The 23,191-nt window shown below is 49.3% G+C and overlaps 1 protein-coding gene across 1 annotated transcript in view; it reads left to right on the top strand.

Annotated features, from left to right (window-relative positions):
- camsap3 (calmodulin regulated spectrin-associated protein family, member 3) overlaps nucleotides 1-23,191 on the top strand; it is a 253,651-nt gene that overhangs the window by 52,806 nt on the left and 177,654 nt on the right. Inside the window, exon 2 of the mRNA XM_085971657.1 lies at nucleotides 19,937-20,196. Coding sequence (XP_085827783.1) covers nucleotides 19,937-20,196 — 260 coding nt within the window. The remainder of the gene's footprint in view (nucleotides 1-19,936; nucleotides 20,197-23,191) is intronic.

Raw genomic sequence — 23,191 nt, forward strand, 5'->3', positions numbered from 1 at the left:
CGCATGTCCTAATATCTCCTTATGTGGCTAATTTAATCTGATGACGTCCCTGTGAAGTGCCTGGGGATTACGTTAAAGGCGCTATAGAAATGCAAGTGGTTATTGAGGGGACATTTGGTTTATATGATTCCTCATTTTTCAATAGTGGAATTGAGTGGAGTAATCGAGGGTTTGTTCACAACTTTGCTCTGTCTGGTCAACTGCTGTCTGTATAATAAAGCCGCTTAACCATCTGATTCAACCTTCATCTGACTAAAGTTGTTCGGTCCATTTACTGAAAGATTGGAACACCACACGTGGGGGTGTGTACAGAAGATGCCGTTTCCTTTTCCGATCACAAAGGCTCCTAGTTTACATGCGCCCCCCCCCCCCCCCAACACAAACCAGGTTATGCCATCCTATAATTACATAATGGGCAATGTAAGCATACTCCTGAACATAATGATGCTCAGGCCGCTTATGGGAGTGATTTACGCAACTGTACCCAGGAGAAAAAGCGAGGACAAACCGGGACCTACTAACAATAGCATTGTGACAAAAGAGTAGCGAGTGCACAAGACCAGCTCTGTGTCAAATCCCATGGGGATCTTCCAACTGCTTTACACCAGCAGGAGACCCCCCCCCCCCCCCCCCCCCCCCCGCCACACCTCGAGCAGTGCAATGGGTTTGTGTAGTGCAGGGCAGCGAAGGGTGGGTCTCCCTCGCATTCTCTAAGAAACGGAGCCTTGCCTAATCCCAAGAACAAATGTAAAATAAATTGTCCTGACGCACTGTTTCAGTGCGTCCTAAACTCGTCCCTGGACTTGTGTAGAAACTAGATTGCAGTCTGGGCACTTCTCTCTTTACTGCTATCAACAAGAATCGCGCATCATAGTAATTAGGGCCTTTTTTTTTAAGATTGTATCTTCCCTTTGACACAATCTCGATAGATTTATTGCTAATAATTCATTCTTGGGTTAAAAACAGTGATGGATTTGCTGTTGTAGCTGTGCTGTGCCTGCCTGGGGACTTCCAACGCCATCTCTCCTCCCCTTTTGCAGTCTGCCTCTGTTGCCATGGCAGCATGTGGTACAAGGAGAGGTGTGATGGGCTCAATCATATCTCTCATGGTCGGTCGGTCGCTCTCTCTCTCTGGTGCATTCTCTCTCTCTCTCCTCTCTCTGGCATTTTCTCTTTCTCTCCTCTGGCATTCTCTCTCTCTCTCTCTTTCCTGGATAGCTGGAGAGGCCTCTGACACAGAACCCATCCTTGGAAAAAAGATTTTCTTTTAAAGTGGCGACATTTGTGTGGGAGCGGGAGATGGTGCGGTCACGTGCATGTGGTAATGGCTTGAGAAATTTAGGTGAATTTAAAAATAAATGGAGTCAGTGAGTTGATGTGTGCTGGGAACAGAATAACACGGCCGACTGGATTTCTACACTGTCTCCGTGCTGTGATGGTGTTGTGGCGGGGGTGGGGAATGGGGAGGGCAGTGTGCCCTCTTTATCCCTTACTGTAACTGTTTAAATGGTTAAACTCCATTCTCCCCAGCCTCGCACCATCCAACCCCGATAGCCTAAGGCTACCTGTCCTCGCACTCGGCTATTTAATTCAACACTCCATGTTTATCAGCAGCTTGGTTTCTATGACGATTTGCCGGCGTCAAAGGGGGGTGGGGGGGGGGAGGGGAAATGCTCCGTGGAAAATCCAAATTAATGCTGCAGGCCATGGCTTATACTGATAGCATTTTAGTGGCGGTGCACATTGTAGGAACATTGTCAACTAACATGGCTGTAAAACAGAAGGAAAAACTTGCCACATGCTCCCTTAACCTCGTGGACTATACAATTTTCTCCACCCACTCCTCCACCACCAGGGCACCGTGTATGATCTCCAGGATGCAGCAACTGGCCAAGGTTACCCGAGACCACACCTCGCCCTTTTTCTCCCGGGCTCGACCACACAGACGAGAGCAGCAGCGTCCTCAAAGTTGCCACCTCCAAGTCTTGGACATTTATGGCCCTTCCTTCATCGTCGTGGGTCAGTCTCCTGGAAATCCCCAACGCCATCTTGAGAGCTCCATCTCCAGGACCTCAGTGGCTCATAGCGAAGGCCCGCCACCTTCTCTGGGTGGGTTGTGGGGGGGGTGGTGGCAACCAGGGATAGGCAATAAATGTCACGTTGCCCACATCCCCAAAAAAAAAAAAATTGACAGGCGGGCTCCTCTCCCTAGATTTGAGAAGAGATGATGGGATAGTCTGCTTATTGGAACTGGCGGACGTCCGAAGTTTAGATATCTCCTGAGGGGACTGGCTCGTAGCGGGGAACGGTTGCCCAGGACCCAGCGTCTGTCTGGCACTTTGCCCGGGTGGACTTCCTTCATGTGTAGCCCAGATAGTGACACACCACCCCTTTTCGGGCCAGTTGGAACATTCCTGGCACCTTTTTGTCGCCTTTTTCTTTTACTCGCTCCTTTTCGCCTCACTCTGGGATCTTGCTGTGCACAAAATGGTTGCTGCATAATGGTGACGTGCAGAATTTTGAAGTTTCTTTCCCTCTTTTTTTTTTCCCCCCCCCCCCTTTTTCTTACCCTCTCCTCTTCCCCCTCACTTTTCTCTTTGCTCTCTCTCCTTTCTCTTTTTCTTTCCCCTCTCTCTCTCTCTCTCTCTCTCTCTCTCTCTCTCTCTCTCTCTCTCTCTCTCTCTCCCATTTTAAGGCTGCACAGATGGCATTCTCTAAGAAAAAGCAAATCCCCCCCCCAACTGCTGACTGCATGTTGTGGTGTGTTCGTAGGCAGATTATTATCTGAACGGCAATAGAAGGGGAAGTGCAACAAGACCAGGGCGTCCTTGTGCACCAGTCGCTGAAGGTAAGCATGCAGGTGCAGCAGGCGGTTAAGAAGGCAAATGATATGTTGGCCTTCGTAGCGAGAGGGTTTGCGTACAGGAACAAGGATGTCTTGCTGCAGTTGTACAGGGCCTTGGTGAGACCACGCCTTGAGCATTGTGTGCAGTTTTGGTCGCCTTATCTGAGGAAGGATGTTCTTGCCATGGAAGGAGTGCAGCGAAGATTCACCAGACTGATACCTGGGATGGCAGGAATGACGTATGAGGAGAGATTGGGTCGATTGGGCTTGTACTCGCTGGAGTTTAGAAGAATAAGAGGGGATCATTTAATATATTCAAGAAGGAGTTGGATATATTTCTCAAGGCTAAAGGGATCAAGGGATATGGGGAGAAAGCAGGGGCAGGGTACTGAATTTGGATGATCAGCCATGATCGCATTGAATGGCGGAGCAGGCTCGAGGGGCCGAATGGCCTACTCCTGCTCCTATCTTCTATGTTTCTACTAAGCTGGCCTTGTGCATCTGTCTTACCGCAACGACGATAATTTATAAGTGAAGTCGAGACTGGCCTGAAATCTTCCTCGAGGGAAATTGGCTGAGACTTCGATGCACCACCCCAGACCAGAGAGAGTCTGGGACAATCCTTGGGCGATGTTGGGTTACTGGGGCAACATGAGGGCTCTACAGTTGGCCAAAGTGTCTGTCGGGGTGGGGTGGTGGAATGAGCCAGGCTGGGAAGGGTCGAGGACACAGATTTAAGGTGATTGGCAGAAGATCCAAAGGCGACATGAGGAAAAACTTTTTTACGCAGCGAGTGGTTATGATCTGGAATGCACTGCCTGAAAGGGTGGTGGAGGCAGACTCGAACGTGGCTTTCAAAAGGGAATTGGAGAAGTACCTGAAGGGGAAAACATTTGCAGGGCTACGGGGAAAGGGCGGGGGAGGGGGACTGGCTGAAATGCTCTTGCAGAGAGCCGAATGGCCTCCGTCTGCACTGTCACCATTTTTTTGTGTGTGTGGTGAAATGGGGCCGGATCAGGTTCGGCTGTGAACACCATGGTTGAATAGCCTGCTAACACTCACTGTCTAGGCATGCGCAGAAAGAATGGCGCAGTTGTCCGCGTTATCGGAAGGCCCGTGGATAGGAACGTCCGCACCTTTTGCGGGTGGGAGGGAGAGCGAGAGAGAGAGTGGAGACAATTGGCAGGAATTTTCTGGCGGGGACGGTTGTTGGTGTGGGACATTGTGATAGCAACGATGGCCGAGTTAAAACACCAAGCAGTGACCAGATGGTTGGGGTGTGAGCTTGTTTTATTGTTGGTACCGGATGAGCGATGAAGCAGTAAAGAATTGTCAGCTAATAACTGAAATCCGCAGAATGGATGGGTCAGCGTTTCTCCAGCTTGTGTATTTTCCTCCCTCCTGGGCCTTTCTCGCTCTCTTTATTTATTTCCCCCCCACCCCCGTTCTCCTTCCTTCCTTTCTGCTCTCGGTTGACTTGAGACAGTCCAGCCAGCGGACATCCTGGTCCAAGTGGCCAGCGCTGCCGTTCAGTTTGGGTGTTCGGAGATTTGCTCAAATGGTGCGTGAAACAGTGCAGTGACCGTGGAAACCCTGCTTGGGATGTGGATCTCTCTAGCCTGCTTCGCTTTTCGTTCAAAATTCAGATATTTTGATGTCTACATAGAAGCATAGAAGATAGGAGCAGGAGTAGGCCATTCGGCCCCTCGAGCCTGCTCTGCCATTCAATCCGATCATGGCTGATCATCCAAACTCAGTACCCTGTCCCTGCTTTCTCTCCATATCCCTTGATCCCTTTAGCCTTAAGAAATATATCCAACTCCTTCTTGAATATATTTAATGAATTGGCCTCCACTGCCTTCTGTGGTAGAGAATTCCACAGGTTCACCACTCTCTGGGTGAAGAAATTCCTCCTCATTTCTGTCCTAAATGGCTTACCCCTTATCCTTAGACTGTGACCTCTGGTTCTGGACTCCCTGACCATCGGGAACATCCTTCCTGCATCTAGTCTGTCTAGTCCTGTCAGAATTTTATAAGTTTCAATGAGATCCCCTCTCATTCTTCTAAACTCCAGTGAGTACAAGCCCAATCGTCCCAATCTCTCCTCATATGTCATTCCTGCCATCCCAGTCTAAACCTGCGTTAATCCATGACGTATTTAGTTTCAAGAATACTGACTTGTTTATTTTGAGTGAACATGGCGGTCACTCTCCCCCGCCCCCTGTGTTAGAAACATAGAAAAATAGGAGCAGGAGTCGGCCCTTCGCGCCTGCTCCGCCATTCAATATGGCTGATCCTCTCTCCATACCATATTCCCGCTGTCTCCCCATACCCCTTGATGCCTTTTGTGTCTAGAAATCTATCTATCTATCTCCTTAAATATATTCAGTGACTTGGCCTCCACAGCCTTCTGTGGTAGAGAATTCCACAGGTTCACCACTCTCTGGGTGAAGAAAACTCTCCTCATCTCAGTCCAAAATGTCCTACCTCGTATCCTGAGACTGTGACCCCTCATTCTCGACCACCCCCAGCCGAGCTCGCCTTCCTTTGATTGCCTGGAATGAACGATTGGCTCTCTAGTGAGGAGGTTCACTTCTTTTCCCCCCCCCCCCCAACCCCATTTCTATACAGTGTCCGGCAGACGACACTCGCTAGCACTCTGGAGTGGGATGTCCTGGTGGATTTATTTTCTCTCTTGGCTCTCCTCTCCCTCCCCTCCCCACTGCAAACCTTGGGGTACTGAGGCTAATTGTCGGTACGGTAGCGCAGTGGTTATGTTCCTGGGCTAGTAATCCAGAGGCCTGGACTAATAATCCGGAGACGAGCAGTTCACAATCCCACCTCGGCAGCTGTGGAATTTAAATTCAGTTAATTAAATAAATCTGGAATAAAAAGCTAATGTCAGTAATGGTGACCATGAAACTATCGGATTGTCGTACAAACCCATCTGGTTCGACGAGGTGGACGCTGAGAGGATGTTTCCCTTCGTGGGGAAATCTAGAACTTCGGGAGCGTAGTTTCAGAATAAGGGGCCACCCATTTAAAACTGAGATGAGGAGGAATTTCTTCTCTTGAGGGTCGTAAATCTGTGGAATTCTCTTCCCCCGAGAGCTGTGGAGGCTGGGTCATTGAATATATTTAAGGTGGAGATACAGATTTTTGAACAATAAGGGAGTGATGGGTTATGGGGAGCGGGCAGGGAAATGGAGCTGAGCCCAAGATCAGATCAGCCATGATCTCATTGAATGGCGGAGCAGGCTCGAATGGCCGACTCCTGCTCCTATTTCTTATGTTCTAATCCCCTTTTAGGGAAGGAAATCTGCCGTCCTTACCCGGTCTGGCCTATATGTGACTCCAGACCCGCAGCAATGTGGTTGACTCTGAAATGGTCCAGCCAGCCACTTTGTTGGATTCAAGAAAGCAGCTTCTCCAGGGCAGTTAGGGACGGGCAATAAATGCTGGCCTTGACGGCGAGGCCCACATCCTGTGAATTAATTTTGGAAAAAACACTCGGCACAGGACATGGAGCGACACTGGGATGTCCGGGGCTACCTGACTGCAACTCTCAGCCGGCCCATCAGAAAACCGCCAGACTCCATTTTAAATGCCACACGACCATTAACGCGTTGGCGCAAATGCGATTTTGAGAAATGCGTCTGGATCGCAAGCTCCAGTGTGTGTGTGTGTGTGTGTTGCAAGCTCTGGGAAGGGGCTCTTTTTCCACTGGGAAATCCGTGCCGGTGTCGCACTCTACTTGGCTTGGGGATGTGGCGCGGACTGTATCATGAAAGTGCCTCAGTCTGGGGATTGAGTAGTTCGAGTGCCCAGAACATAGAAACACTTGTATCCTTTGGCAGCGCTGGTCTCTGCTGAATCGCCCCTTTCAGCATTTCTTCTTCTTGTTTCTGTTTTCCAGACGTCAGACGCTGGCTGGTTTCATGTAGGCCCGTGGTTTGCTTTGGCCTTGATCTATGCAGGCTTTGCTGACAAATAGCCCTGTTGTACACTGGCTGTAGTATCTAGGAAAGGGGGGGTGGGTTGAATGGGATCCGTGGTTCCAGAAAGCCATGTCAATATTTAGATATAGTTCTTGGGTACATGGGAGAGGATTCCTCAGGAATGCCCTGTGGGGGATTTATCTGAGCAGCCGCCGCCTCCTTTTCATCTGTTCAAAAGAAGCAAGTGTGGTAGTGATGGACATTTTGGAACCGGTGCGGTTGCTGAAACAACCTGTTCAGGGGCGCAAATTGCCCAAATCAAATTGGCTGACTGGGGAAATGCACCGTATGGTGACGGACTGGTGCAGTGGTTGGTCAAGGTACTGCAACTTTGGAAACAAAATGGTGCCCACATAACTGGTGCTAAAAGAAAGACTTGCATTTCTAGCGCATTTCATGACCACCGGACGTCTCAAACCACTTTACAGCCAATGAAGTACTTTTTGAAGTGTAGTCACTATTGTAATGTGGGAAATGCGGCATCCAATTTGCGCACAGCAAGCTCCCACAAATCGCAATAATGACCAGGTAATCTGTTTTTGTGATGTTGGTTGAGGGATAAATATTGGCCAGGACACCGGGGAGAACTTCCCTGCTCTTCTTCGAAATAGTGCCATGGGATGCTTTACGTCCACCACAGTGAGAGCAAACAGCAGTTGGGCTTTGCCAATGGTTCAGTGGGTAAACACACAGCCCAGTGTCAGCCGTGGCTCACTGGCAGCATAATTGTCTCCGAGTCTGAAGGTTGTGGGTTCAAGTCCCACTCCAGAGACCAGAGCACAAAATCTAGGCCAACACTCCCAGTGCTGCACTGTCGGAGGTACCGTCCTTCGGATGAGACGTTGAGCAGAGGCTCCATCTGCCCCCTCAGGTGGACATTGACGTAAGAAAACTACTGGGCATTTGGTCTAAGCGTTAAACAAAGCTTTAATCAACTGTTTTACAACATGGAGGTCTAGTTGTGTCCTTCACTAGTTCCTGTTAAGAATGTCCTGCGCAAGCTGGGCCCGTGCCCGAGTATTTATACTCTACCTGGACAGCGCCACCCGTAGGCCGCTTAGTATTATTTCATAAGTCTTTCATGAATGACTGATTCATGTCAGACATAAAAGGCTGCACTGCACTATTTGGAGGAAGAGCAGGGGTGTTCTCCCCGGTGTCCCGGCCAATATTTATCCCTCAATCATCATCACCAAAACAAATTATCTGGTCATTATCACATTGTTGTTTGTGGGAGCTTGCTGTGCGCAACTTGGCTGCCGCGTTTCCCACATTACAACAGTGGCTGTACACTTCAAAAAAGTACTTCATTGGCTGTAAAGTGCTTTGAGATGTCCGGCGGTCGCGAAAGGTGCTATAGAAATGCAGGTCCTTTGTTCTTTTCAGTGTGCCACTCGGCCACGCGGATCAGCGGATTCTCTGGTTTGTTCGCTGCTCTCTGCCGAGTCCGTTGCTCTCTGCCAGGGCACAGCAGTGAGCCCGAGGTGTGTGGGGGGGAGACGCTGCTCCCTGGGCAAAGTACGAGTCGGATTCTGGAGCGTGCGGAACTTGACCCCTGCGTGTGTCAGTCTCTTGATTTAGAAAATTGGGATGGCGGAGAAGTTAGTTTGGTTTTGGTGGGGTGGGGGGAGGTGGCGTGGGATAACCGCTCTGGTGGACATCCTGTTGCGGTAGGCCCTGTGCCCGATGGAGTAGGGTGGGTAAAATATATTTGGCAGCACCTCCCAAACCGGCGACCTCCACCACCTAGAAGGACAAGGGCAGCAGGCGCATGGGAACACCGCCACCTCCAAGTTCCCCTCCAAGCCAAACACACCATCCTGACTTGGAAATATATCGGCCGTTCCTCCATCGTCGCTGGGTCAAAATCCTGGAACTCCCTCCGTAACAGCACCGTGGGAGCACCTTCACCACAAGGACTGCAGCGGTTCAAGAAGGCGGCTCACCACCACCTTCTCGAGGGCAATTAGGAATGGGCAATAAATGCTGGCCTTGCCAAAATGTCCACATCCCAAGAATGAATCAAAAAAAAACTTTGCAGTCCATGTTTACTGTGAGGGAAACTTTATGCTTCCAATTTTTGTTACAGCACAAAATCTCATTTTAAAGTTTGCATCAGAACACACATTTGGTTGTCTGAGGGATTTTTCTGTCGAACGAGGTGAGCTCTGAATGGACTAGACAGTTTTTTTTATTGTGGCAATCTGAACGAGGCAAATGGAGCGTCACTGACGCCCGCAATTGCCAGAGGCAGTATGCAGTGTCGGGCATGATCCTCCGAGACAGAAGTGAAGTTGAAGGTATTGTCAGTGTTGCAAATAACCGCGGGGGAAATTCTCAATAAGCGAGAACTCTGTGACCACCCTGAAGGCAGTTAAGCAAAAATAACAGGTTGTGGAAACATAAGAACCAGAGTAGGCCATTCAGCAACTCGAGCCTGTTCTGCCATGTAATTAGACTGTGGATGATCTGTTGTTATGACACACTTGTCACTTAGAATCATACAGCACAGGAGGAGGCCATTCAGCTCACCGTGCCTATGCCGGCTCTTTGAAAGAGCTCGCCAATTAGTCCCACTCCCCGGCTCTTTCCCCATAATGCTGCACATTTTCCCCTTCAAGTATTTATCCAATTCCCTTTTGAAAGTTACGATTGAATCTGCTTTCAGGCAGCGCATTCCAGATCATAACTAGCTGCGTAAAAAATGTTTTCCACCTGTCGCCTCTGGTTCTTTTGCCAATTACCTTAAATCTGTGTCCTCTGGTTACTGACACTTCTGCCACTGGGAACAGTTTCTCCTTATTTACTCGATCAAAACCATGATTTTGAACACCTCGATATCAAATCTCCCCTTAACCTTCTCTGCTCTAAGGAGAACAACCCCAGCTTCTCCACATGACCGTGACCATGATTCGGTGAGATTTAACATAGTCATGGAAAAGGACAAAGATGGACCGGAAATAAAGGTTCTAAATTGGGGGAAGGCCGATTTTAATATGATAAGGCAGGATCTGGCCAAAGTGGACTGGGATCAGCTACTTGTAGGAAAATCCACATCAGAGCAGTGGGAGTCTTTCAGAAAGGAAATAGAGAGAGTACAACGCCAACATGTTCCCGTCAAGGTCAAGGGTGGGACCAACAAGCCCAGGGAACCCTGGATGTCAAGAAATATACAAGAATGGATTAGGAACAAAAGGGAGGCTTTTGGCAGATACAAAGGACTAAAAACAATGGAAGCCCTAGAGGAGTATAGAAAGTGCAGGGGGGTACTTAAAGAAATTAGGAGAGCGAAGAGGGGGCGTGAAAAAACACTGGCGGGCAAAATAAAGGAAAATCCCAAGGTGTTTTAGAAGTATATTAAGGGCAAGAGGATAACCAGGGAAAGAGTAGGACCCATTAGGGACCAAGTGGCAATCTGTGTGTAGAGCCGGAAGATGTAAGTGAGGTTTTAAATGAATATTTTGCATCTGTGTTCACTATGGAGAAGGGGGGTGATGTAGGCATAGAAATCAGGCAGGGGGATTGTGATACACTTGAACAAATTAGTATTGAGAGGGAGGAGGTACTTGCGGTTTTAGTGGGCTTAAAGGTGGATAAATCCCCAGGCCCAGACGAGATGTATCCCAGGCTGCTGTGTGAGGCAAGGGAGGAGATTGCAGGGGCTCTGACACATTTTCAGAACCTCTCTGGCCACAGGGGAGGTGCCAGAGGACTGGAGAACAGCTAACGTAGTACCATTATTCAAGAAGGGTAGTAGGGATAAACCAGGGAATTACAGGCCAGTGACCCTAACATCAGTGGTAGGGAAATTATTGGAAACAATTCTGAGGGACAAAATTAGTCTCCACTTGGAGAGGCAAGGATTAATCAAGGATAGTCAGCATGGCTTTGTCAGGGGGAGATCATGTCTAACCAATTTGATTGAACTTTTCGAGGGGGTGACTAGATGTGTGGATGAGGGTAGTGCAGTTGATGTAGTCTACATGGACTTCAGTAAGGCTTTTGACAAAGTCCCACATGGGAGACTGGTCCAGAAGGTAAGAGCCCATGGGATCCAGTGCAATTTGGCACATTGGATCCAAAATTGGCTTAGTGGCAGGAGGCAGAGGGTGATGGTCGAAGGTTGTTTTTGTGACTGAAGCCTGTGTCCAGTGGTGTACCGCAGGGATCGGTGCTGGGTCCTTTGCTGTTTGTAGTGTACATTAATGATTTAGATAGGAATGTAGGAGGTATCATCAGTAAGTTTGCAGATGGCACGAAAATTGGTGGAGTGGTAAATAGCGAGGAGGGAAGCCTCAGGCTACAGGACAATATAGATGGGATGGTTAGATGGGCAGAACAGTGGCAAATGGAATTTAACCCTGAAAAGTGTGAGGTTTGTCCTTCTAAAATGCATCACAAGGCAAGGGAATACACAATGAATGGTAGGATCCTAGGAAGGACAGAGGATCAGAGGGACCTTGGTGTGCATGTACATAGATCCCTGAAGGCAGCAGGACAGGTAGATAAGGTGGTTAAAAAGGCATATGGGATACTTGCCTTCATTCGCCGAGGCATAGAATATATGAGCAGGGAGGTTCTGATGGAGCTGTACAAAATGTTAGTTAGGCCACAGCTGGAATATTGTGTGAAGTTCTGGTCACCACACTATAGGAGGGATGTGATTGCATTGGAGAGGGTGCAGAGGAGATTCACCAGGATGTTACCTGGGCTGGAGCACTTCAGCTATGAAGAGAGACTGGACAGGCTGGGGTTGTTTTCCTTAGAGCAGAGAAGGCTGAGGGGGGACCCGATTGAGGTGTACAAAATTATGAGGGGCATAGATAGGGTAGATAGAAAGGAACTTTTCCCCTTAGTAGAGGGATCAATAACCAGGGGGCATAGTTTCAAGGTAAGGGGCAGGAGGCTTAGAGGGGATTTGAGGAAAAACCTTTTCACCCAGAGGGTGGTTGGAATCTGGAACTCACTGCCTGAAAGGGTGGTCGAGGCAGGAACCTTCACAACATTCAAGAAGCATTTAGTTGAGCACCTGAAACGCCATAGCATACAAGGCTACGGACCAAATGCTGGAAAATGGGATTAGAATAGACAGGGCTTGATGGCCGGCGCGGACTCGATGGGCCGAAGGGCCTCTTTCTGTGCTGTATAACTCTAGGACTCTATAACTGAAGCCCCTCATCCCTGGTATCATTCTAGTAAATCTCTTCTGCACCCTCTCTAAGGCCTTGACATCCTTTCTAAAGTGCGGTGCCCAGAATTGAACACAATACTCCAGCTGAGGCCTAACCAGTGTTTTATAAAGGGTTAGCATAACTTCTTTATTTTTGAACTCTATGCCTGCACTAATAAACCCAAGGATGCCTTTTTAATAGCCTTCTAAACTTGTCCTGCCACCTTCAAAGATTCGTGTCCATACACCCCCCAGATCTCTCTGTTCCTGCACCTCTTTTAAAATTGTACCATTTTGTTCATCTTGCCATCATCCCATGTTCTCAGTCTATGTATTATGCCGGATGCTTTAGCTTCATGATACTACCTTGACTGGCGCAGGTTGGGTGGTAAGAAAGATGCAGTGAAGGGTTTGACATCGAGAGCTGGAGACTTTCCCCATTCACCCCAATGATGGACAGTTCCTTTTTTTATATATATATTTTTTTAATCTTCTCCTGTCTCCACCCCCTCGGACTGGAATCTCCCAGCCCCACGGGCCTCCATTAATTGGAAGGGGAAGATCTTTGCGAGATCGCATCGTATCCGCTGCAGGCTTGGATGGTTCAGTTCTTTAAAGAATATTAACCCATTCTCTGGGGAATCCCAGATGTGCATAAATTATGCTAATCTCTTGACGCCCTGGTGCTTTGCAGCTGGTACCCATCTAGCCATTGCTGGGAACCCTGGGTCAATTAGTTGCAAAGCTTCTTGTGTGGATCTGAACGATTAAGCAGCTCCGGCCTTCCATATTTCATCTTTGGAGAGCCGAGGGGGACCAGATGAATGTTAATTCTTTTTTAATGGTAATTCCAGACACCACTTGTATTAAGAGACCTTATTTTGCTGAGATCACATTCTGTTTTAAAGCCAGGTTAACTGTGGCCTCTCGCTATTTTTTGGGGGAATGGGGATTTATTTTTTCTCTCCTGGCTTTTGCTAGTTTCGGATTCCACCCCATTTAAGTGCAGGTTTACACAGCGTTACGTGGCCAGGGCCCTCGGGGACATGGCAACCAAGGTCTACTTCACCCAGCATCCACTTTAGCAGAGATTGGGCAGGGAGAGGGAATCCTAGTCTATTTTTTTTCCTGTTTTCCCCCACCCAAGGAATTCTGAGGCCAATTGCAGTCAATCAGTGGGCAGCACTCTCTCCTCTGAGTCAGAAAGTTGTGGGTTCAAGTCCCACTCCAGGGACTTGAGCAAATCCAGGCTGACGCTCCCAGTGCAGTGCTGAGGGAGTGCTGCACTGTCGGAGGTGCCGTCTTTCAGATGAGATATTAAACCGAGGCCACGTCTACTCTCTCCAGTAGATGTAAAAGATCTCACGGCATTATTTTGAAGAGCAGGGGGAGTTCTCCCCGGTGTCCTGGGCCAATATTTATCCCTCAATCAACATCACTAAAACAGATTATCTGCTCATTATCATATTGCTGTTTGTGGGAGCTTAGTCATAGAGTCATAGTCCTAGGCCTAGAAATTCAGTAAGGCGCTGCCAGCTTTGCGGCCAGTTACCGCCTAAAGAGGGCTTCTGCGCCAATACAGGAGTTTGCGCTGATATTCAGCGCAGCGGTAATGGCGGCAGTAGCCGTTAGCGCTGCGCCGGCACCGATGACGTCATCGGTGTGCGCAGTGCCCCGGTTCCGCCCCGATACCGGCCCGATCCCCATATTTTGTTGCGGCCGCCTCTTCCGCAGCGGCCGCAAACAGCGATCAGAAAACGGGGCCGTACTGTAGCCTTAGTGGGGCGCTTTAAGGTGGAGGTGCGGCCGGCTGCTTTTTCGGCGGCCGCCTGCCCGCACCTCCTTCCCCGGCCTCCTCCACCACCCCCCACCCGCGGCATTGCCGGCTGCTTTCCGCGAACCTGGCACTTCTCCGTGGTGCCGGGCTCATTTGCCGGCACTATCCAGCGGCGATCTCCCCGTTGCAGGCACCTCCCCCTTAAGAGAAGGAGGAGGCCTGCAGTACCGCAGCCTGCCGCTCCGCAGCGGGTGGCGCAGCAGCGCCTAGAGCGCTGAAATTCAGTTTCAGCGCCCCAAGCGGGGGCGGGCACACCCTGGAATAGCGCCCGGTTCCGACTTGGGGCGCAAAAAGTGAATATCTGACGGTCCCAAATGGCTCTGCGCCCAGCGCTAACTTTTGGGCGCTAGCCAGCTGGCGGGGCCATAGTGAATTTCTAGGCCCTAGAGTTATACAGCACAGAAAGAGGCCCTTTGGCCCATCGTGTCCGTGCCAGCCATCAAGCCCTGTCTATTGTAATCCCATTTTCCAGTACTTGGTCCGTAGCCTTGTATGCTATGGCATTTCTGTGCACAAATTGGCTGTCACGTTTCCTTCATTACAACAGTGACTCACAGAAACATAGAAGATAGGAGCAGGAATAGGCTATTCGGCCCCTCGAGCCCGCTCCGCCATTTAATGAGATCACGGCTGATCATCCAAATTCAGTACCCTATTAGAAACATAGAAGATAATAGAAACTCCACTTCAAAAAGTACTTAATTGACTGTAAAGTGCTTTGAGACGTCCGGTGGTCGTGAAAGGCGCTATAGAAATGCAAGCCTTTCTTTCTTCCTTCTGCTCACGCCTCTAGTTTGTAAGTGAATGAGCGGCGGCTGGCTTGGCGGGAGGCTTGAGCGGAGTGTGGGTCCACGTGTCCCATCAGGCCGACCCTGCTCCGGGCGCTCGTTATTTAGCAGACCCCCTGGCAAGACCCTGTGGACACCAGTTTGAGAACCACCGACTTTTATAAGAGTTCCGTTGTGGTTAGAAACATAGAAACATAGAAGATAGGAGCAGGAGTAGGCCATTCGGCCCTTCGAGCCTGCTCCGCCATTCAACGAGATCATGGCTGATCATCCAAACCCTAGCACCCGGTCCCTACACCGACAGCCATCCCACCCAAGCCCTATCCCAGTAACCCCATGTATTTAATCCCCCCTAACACTAAGGGCCAATTTTTATCATGGCCAATCAACCTAACCCGCACATCTTTGGACTGTGGGAGGAAACCGGAGCACCCGGAGAAAACCCACGCAAACACTGGGAGAATGTCTATGTGGCGTTTGCACAGTCACCCGAGGCCGGATTTGAACCCGGGTCCCTGGCGCTGTGAGGCAACAGTGCTAACCACTATGCCACCGTGCTGCCACTAACGTTGTTCTGTAGGTTTTCAAACTGGAGTCCGTAGACCCTGGAGCGTCTCGAAGGTCGTGGGATTTCTGCTCAGTCTCGAGCTGGGAATACTGTACACTGAGAGCGCAAGTGTCGGGTTCTTTACTTTAGATTATTTTCCTGTGTTTGCTGATTTATTATTTCTGTTGTACATTAACAGGTTTTCTGTAATTTTGCAGTTTCCCGTGGGCCGCGGTTGTTGTCTTTCATAAATCAGGACGGGTGGGGGGGCACTCTGGGAGGTCGTCGATATTTCTGGGGTTGTGGGGGACATCACCGGGCGTCTGACCTTACTTACAGGGGGTCCCTGGGAGTGTGTCAGCATTTACAGGGGGCCCCCAGGAGTGTCTGCATTTACAGGGGTCCCCAGGAGTGTCTGCATTTACAGGGGTCCCCAGGAGTGTCTGCATTTACAGGGGTCCCCAGGAGTGTCTGCATTTACAGGGGTCCCCAGGAGTGTCTGCATTTACAGGGGTCCCCAGGAGTGTCTGCATTTACAGGGGTCCCCAGGAGTGTCTGCATTTACAGGGGTCCCCAGGAGTGTCTGCATTTACAGGGGTCCCCAGGAGTGTCTGCATTTACAGGGGTCCCCAGGAGTGTCTGCATTTACAGGGGTCCCCAGGAGTGTCTGCATTTACAGGGGTCCCCAGGAGTGTCTGCATTTACAGGGGTCCCCAGGAGTGTCTGCATTTACAGGGGTCCCCAGGAGTGTCTGCATTTACAGGGGGTCCCCAGGAGTGTCTGCATTTACAGGGGGTCCCCAGGAGTGTCCGCATTTACAGGGGTCCCCAGGAGTGTCCGCATTTACAGGGGGTCCCCGGGAGTGTCTGCATTTACAGGGGGTCCCCGGGAGTGTCTGCATTTACAGGGGGCCCCCGGGAGTGTCTGCATTTACAGGGGGTCCCCGGGAGTGTCTGCATTTACAGGGGGTCCCCAGGAGTGTCTGCATTTACAGGGGTCCCCGGGAGTGTCTGCATTTACAGGGGTCCCCGGGAGAGTGTGCATTTACAGGGGGTCCCCGGGAGTGTCTGCATTTACAGGGGTCCCCGGGAGTGTGTCTGCATTTACAGGGGGACCCCGGTGTAGTGTATGTACCTTAAGAGAGAACTACTTTTACAGCTCCTGTATACTGTAGTACCGGCAGTGACCACACCTGTCTATAAGCCTTGAGCATGCCTCTGTACTGTCCGTCTTTAGACTACCCTCCTCCAGTAAACACCTGTTGATTGTTAAGTTACAGCCTCCGTGTAGTTACTGGAAAACATCATACTCTAAGAATCACGGATCCAACACCTGGGAGTGTCAGAATTTACAGGGGGTCCCCGGGAGTGTGTCTGTATTTACAGGGGGTCCCCGGCAGTGTCGGTATTTACAGCGGGTCCCCGGGAGCGTGTCGGTATTTATTGGATGGTCCCCGGGAGTGTGTCGATACATGCAGGGGGTTCCTACCTATGGTCTAGGATTGCCGTTTTATACCCAATCTGGGATGGCTGTGATTAAGTGGGGGGGAGGGGGCGAAGGGAATTAATTGTTGCAAATGAGAGTGAATTTAGAAGCTTAATTTCAATGTATCCCCCATGATGAGGGATGGAGGTCGGGGCAAAAGTGGTTCTGTACTTTTGATTTGAAGACGAGGTACTTTGGATGTTTAGTTTGCCTTTCGGACATTTCGAAACAGTCCGCTAAAGAACGAGACTAGTCCAGTGCTCGGTGGAGTTTAGCTTTATGTCTTTATCTGGAGTGCGGCATCTCGGGCCTTGGTGGGGGCACAGCGCAGGTTCACCAGGAGTTAAATTATGTGGATTGGTTTGGATTTCCTTGCGTTTAGAAGGTTGAGGGTTGATTTGTTTGAGGTATTTTAAATGATAGAGATTCGATAGGACAGAAACGGAGAAAGTATATCCTCTGGGTGAGGGAATCCAGAACAAGGGGGATCAATCATCAAATTGGAGCAAGGCCTTTTTGAGGAGGGAAATCAGGAGGTACTTTTTCACACAAAGGGTAAGGGAAAGCTGAAATTCTCTCCCACAAAAGGCTGTGAATGCTGGGGGCCAACAGAAATTTTCCAGACTGAGATTGATCAGATTTTTGTTCGGGTCTCGAGGGATACGGAGCAAAAGAGGAAACATGGAGTTGAGGTCACGATCAGCCATGGCCTAATTGAATGGCAGAACAGGCCCGAGGGGCTGAATGGCCTCCTCCTGTTGCTAGAATGTAATCTGCTGCATTTTTTTAAAACATAAAATGGGCTTTGTTTTATTTGAGTTGGGTTTTATATTGAGTTCTGGGAGCTCCTTGCCTGTGGATTAGTAACTGTAGTCTGGTGGCAGATTGGTAGACCAGGATTGGGTCTGAGTGAGAAAACACAATGCTGGGAAACACTCGGCAGGTCAGGCAGCCTCTGTGGAGAGAGAGAGAGACAAACAGAGTTAACGTTTCAGCTCGATGATCTTTCACCAAAACTGCAGGATCATAGGAACAGCAGGAGTAGGCCATTCAATTCGATCTCTGCTGATCTCTATCTTAACTCCATCTACCCGCCTTGGTTCCATAATCCTGAATACCTTTTACTGAACAAAAAATCTATGAACCTCCAGTTTTGGAATTTGCAATTGACCTTCTGCTTCAACAGCTATGTGGGGGAGAGAGTTCCAGATTTCCACTACCCTTTGTGTGAAGTGCTGCCTGACATCATCATCTTCTTGGGCAGTCCCTCGGAACCGAGGATGACTCGCTTCCACACTAAAAATGAGTTCTCAGGTGACTGATGAGTCCAATGCGGGACCGACAGTCTCTGTCACGGGTGGGGCAGACGGTGGGTGGGGTGCTTGGGTTGACGTGCGCTGCCTGCGCTTGGCTTCCGCTTGTTCCCAGCGAAGAGACTCGAGGAGTTCGGCGCCTTCCCGGATGCTTCTCCTCCACTTTGTGCACTTTTTCAAGGCGGCATTCCCAACATCACCCCTGAACGGCCTGGCTCTAATTTTAAGGTTACGCCCCCTTGTTCTGGACTCTGGGTCTGTCTCAGTTGCCCGGATATGGGCAATGGGGTCTTAACAGCACAAACGCCAAGCGCTGGATGGCAGATGTTGGCATCCTGGGAGTCAAAAGTAAAAGAACAACGGAAGAGGAGCTTTTATTTCTGTTCCTCCCACTTCAAATTGGCTACTTGAGTGTTAAAACCGTCGGAAGCTCATTGCATACACAAACATTTAGCTTGCAGGATTTGCTGTATTTTGTATTGGGGGAGGGCTTTATGACCTACTTACTGCTGAAAGACCTGTTTGTGAAACCTGTATAACCAGTAGCCCCAGGAATAAGCAGAGAGCCCGCCCGCCCTGTGTTTGTTTATTAACCTGCTTCGTTATTTAATGGAAACATGTTCACACTGACCTTTCGAACAATGACCTGACCGCTAATCTCTATTGACGAGATTTACGAAACTGTTTTTCTTTCTACTGTATTTTTTTTTGAAGGTTGCCGAACCTGATCATTAACTACTGAAGACAGGCAATTGTACATCTCCAGATAATGTGGCCACTATTTCTGTGTGACTGCAGTGACCGTGATGAGTTGGCCTTTATTGTGGCTGCTCTAAGTGAGTTGGTGAATCTATGGAGTAGATTCTGCCCCAAGCTGGAGTGACTGGAAAGGTTGAATTGAGTAAATGGATAATGGCTTCTTCCACGTTTCTCTTTAGGACATATTATTTACAGCACAGGAATAGACCATTTGGCCTGACTATGCTGGTGTTTATGCTCCACACGAGCCTCCTCCCACTTTACTTCATCCCACCCTATCTCCATATCTAAAGACGGCACCTCTGACAGTGCGGCACTCCCTCGGCACTGCACTGGGAGTGTCGGCCGAGATTTTGTGCTCCAGTCCCTGGAGTGGGATTTGAACCCACAACCTTCTGATTCGGAGGACAGAGTGCTCCCATGAACCAAAGTTGACACCTTTTTGGATTTTCTTTCCAGTAGGTCACCATCCAGTTCACTGTGTTGATCCAATATCTGGCTACTACGTTCCTACATTGTAACACTTGGAAAAAGTACTTCATTGGCTGTGAAGAAAGAAAGACTTGCATTTCTGTAGCGCCTTTCACGACCACAGGACATCCCAAAGCACTTTACAGCCAATGAAGTACTTTTTGGAGTGTAGTCACTGTTGTAATGTGGGAAACGCGGCAGGCAATTTGCGCACGGCAAGCTCCCACAAACAGCAGTGTGATAATGACCAGAGCATCTGTTTTTGTGATGTTGCTTTGAGGGATAAATATTGGCCAGGACACCGGGGAGAACTCCCCCGCCCTTCTTCGGAATAGTGCCATGGGATCTTTTACATCCACCTGCGAGAGCAGACGGGGCCTCGGTTTAACGTCTCATTCGAAAGACGGCACCTCCGACAGTGTGGCACTCCCTCAGAACTGACACTGGGAGTGTCAGCCTGGATTTATTGTGCTCGAGTGTCTGGAGTGGGACTTGAACCCACGACCTTCTGACTCCGCAGTGATGGTGCTGCCCACTGAGACATGTCTAACTCAACAAAAATCAATTTAAAAAAAAAACATTAGACACAATCTTTTGAGAAAGTGGAGCTTCATAAAAGGGTGAAGCTTCCATCTTAAAGTCGAATGCCTTCATTGAAAGGAAGAAGTTGAAAGGTTGGAAATTGCAGGGCTCATGTTCTTTTGTGTCTCCGTTCTTTTACAGAGAATGTGCCGGACGAGCTGAGGGAGCCGTTCTACACTGACCAGTATGATCAGGAACACATCAAGCCGCCGGTCACCCGCCTGCTGCTTTCCTCCGATGTCTACTGTCGGGTCTGCGGGCAGACACTGCCGCGCGATGAGGTCGGCCCGCCGCAGGATAACGGGGCCGTCCTCAAGGCCCTGTCGCGGAAAGGACTCCAGGTGAAGGAGCAGGAGGCCACGGTAACAGAGGCTGATCTCCGCAAGAAGCCCATCAAAATGGTAAGGTTTAAATGCGCGGGTATGAGCTGCTTTGCTCCAGCGGGCTGGAACAGCGAGCTTGGGCTTGTGTTCCTCGTAACGATTTGCAATTCTTAATGGTTGTACCTGCTACAGAGGTCCTGAGTGTTTTATTTGAAAGATCTCCACCCCACTGCCCAGAAGTTTGTGCCCTTATTGTTTCCTGAAGACACTTTCCCACCTGTGCTCCTTTGTTCAAGTGGACAACCTTCCTTCATGAATGAACCAAGACTGTGTCTGACCGTGGGGAAAGGGTGCATTGATGCTGAACTGGAAGCTCTCCCCATGCAACAATATCTCCATCTCTCACGCTCGCTCTCTTTCTATCTGTCTCTCTGTTGCTCTTTCTATCTCTTAACGATTTGTCTTTCTGTTTGTCTCTTTTCTCTCTCTCTCTCTCTCTCTCTCTCTCTCTCTCTCTCTCTCTCTCTCTCTCTCTCTATAGCTCTTTGTGTCTCTCTGTCTTACCTATTTCTCTCTCTTATTTTTATTCATTCACGGGATGTTGGCAAGGCCAGCATTTATTGCCCATTCCTAGTTGCCCTTGAGAAGGTGGTGGTGAGCCGCCGCCTTGAACCGCTGCAGTCCGTGTGGTGAAGGTTCTCCCACAGCGCTGTTAGGGAGGGAGTTCCAGGATTTTGACCCAGCGACGATGAAGGATCGGCCGATATATTTCCAAGTCAGGATGGTGTGTGTGACTTGGAGGGGAACTTGGAGGTGGTGGTGTTCCCATGCACCTGCTGCTCTTGTCCTTCTAGGTGGAAGAGGTCGTGGGTTTGGGAGGTGCTGCCGAAGAAGCCTTGGCGAGTTGCTGCAGTGCATCTTGTAGATGGTCCACACTGCAGCCACGGTACGTCGGTGGTGGAGGGAGCGAATCAATATCTCTCGCTTTCTATTTCTCTGTCTCTCTCTTCCCTCTATCACTGTCTCTCTTTCTCTTCACTCTATCTATCTTTGTCTTTCTCTCTCTCTCTCCCTATCGTCGTGCGTGTGTGTGTCGCTCTACCTCTATCAAATGGCTTTCTAATGGTATAGAAATCAGGAGCAGGAACCCTGGCTGTTTCCCTCCCCATCCGTCCGACCTTCCTTCCCTCAGAAGTGAGTGCTCAGTGCTGTCTGATAAAGACTGCAATTGGCGTGATAATGTATGGGCTGCTTTTATTCCAGTCTCTGGTTACAAGAGAAGACCCTGGAGTGTAATTGTTGGCTCCCATTGGGGAATGGGCCCTCTAGTGTTCAGTTTCCAATGTGCAAGTACAATATGTATCACTGGGGACAACTGTAATGAGCTTGCCGACAATCTCCTTCCAAGCCGCATACTCCTTAGGATCATAGAAATTTACAGCACAGGAGGCCATTCGGCCCATCGTGTCCATGCCGGCCAACAAAGAGCTCTCCAGCCTAATCCCACTTTCCAGTTCTTGGTCCATAGCCCTGTAGGTTACGGCACTTCAAGTGCACATCCAAGTACTTTTTAAATGTGATGAGGGTTTCTGCCTCTACCACCCTTTCAGGCAGTGAGTTCCAGACCCCCACCACCCTCTGGGTGAAAACATTTCTCCTCAACTCCCCTCTAATCCTTCTACCAATTACTTTAAATCTATGCCCCCTGGTTATTGACCTCTCTACTTGTTAAGTCTGTGTGTTCTAGTTGCAATTACTAAAACAAACTACAAGATTAAAGTTCAACAGGTCTTTACTGGTTGGAGGTCAGGACTATACTAAAATACAATATTACTACACAGTGCTTATATACCGGTGGTCACCACCGGTATTACGTATACAGCAGCCAGAGAAAGTAGTACATCTCTTAAGGTGGAACAGGCTTAAGTTCTCTTAAGGTGAAACAGGTTACATACACCACAATCCTCCCTTTTTAGCTTAACAGTCATATCCCCATTTAACATAACATAATAACATATATAACTTCAGGTATAAACAGTTCAAAGGTTCAGTCTCTCAGGAGGCCTTCTGATTCGGTTTGGATAACGCCTTTCAGTGGTCCCTGATTCCTGTTGCTGAGGTGACTCCTCTAGTTGGTCTCCCATTCATTGGGTGTTATCATCCTCGGGTACATTCCCTGCCGAGGTAGATGCTTCAGGTTCATTAACGTCTTCCACGGTTGTCTCTGTCGCAACCATGGGTTCGACCCTTGCTCTCGATTCTACCAGTTGATCCGCATGACGCCTTATCACATTGTTACCAATATCTACTGTGTACATCAGAGGTCCTTGTCTGGCCCGAATTGTTCCGGACTGCCATTTTTTGTTTCCATAGCCCCTTGCCAACACTGGTTGTCCTACGTCGAAACTTCGAGTGGTCTTGTTATTAATATGCCGGAACTGTTTGTTTTCCACTTCCCTCCGCACATTTGGTTTTAACAAGTCCAACCTGGACCGCAACCTCCCGTTATAAAACATCATGGCAGGACTTTGGTTAGTCACTGCATGAGCGGCGTTTCGATATGCCATTAGGAAATTGTCCACCTTGTGCTGTAGCGGAATCTGATCATCGTTCATGGCCTTTATTGCCTTTTTGAATGTTTGGACAAATCTCTCGGCCAACACGTTTGTCGCCGGATGATATGGGGCAGAGGTATAATGTTTCACCCCATTCTTCTTTAAGAATTTTTGGAATTCTTCCGACACGAACTGTGGTCCCGTTGTCCGAACAGATCTGTTCTGGCAATCCGTTCCTTGCGAATATTGTTCTTGACACCGCAATTGTCTTTTCTGAAGCGGTGGTATTCATCTTGATCACTTCTGGCCATTTGGAATGTGCGTCCACCGCAATTAGGAACATGGAGTTCATGAATGGACCAGCAAAGTCAATATGTACACGTTGCCATGGGGCTGAAGGCCATTCCCATGGGTGTAGTGGTGCGATCGGAGGTGCATTTTGCACTTTTTGGCACCCAGCGCAGCTTTTCGTCAACTCCTCTATCTGTTGGTCAATACCCGGCCACCACACATAAGCC

The sequence above is a fragment of the Somniosus microcephalus genome, chromosome 31, assembly GCF_052327205.1.
Source record: "Somniosus microcephalus isolate GS21.2 chromosome 31, FLI_Smic_1.0, whole genome shotgun sequence".
Lineage (NCBI taxonomy): Eukaryota > Metazoa > Chordata > Chondrichthyes > Squaliformes > Somniosidae > Somniosus > Somniosus microcephalus.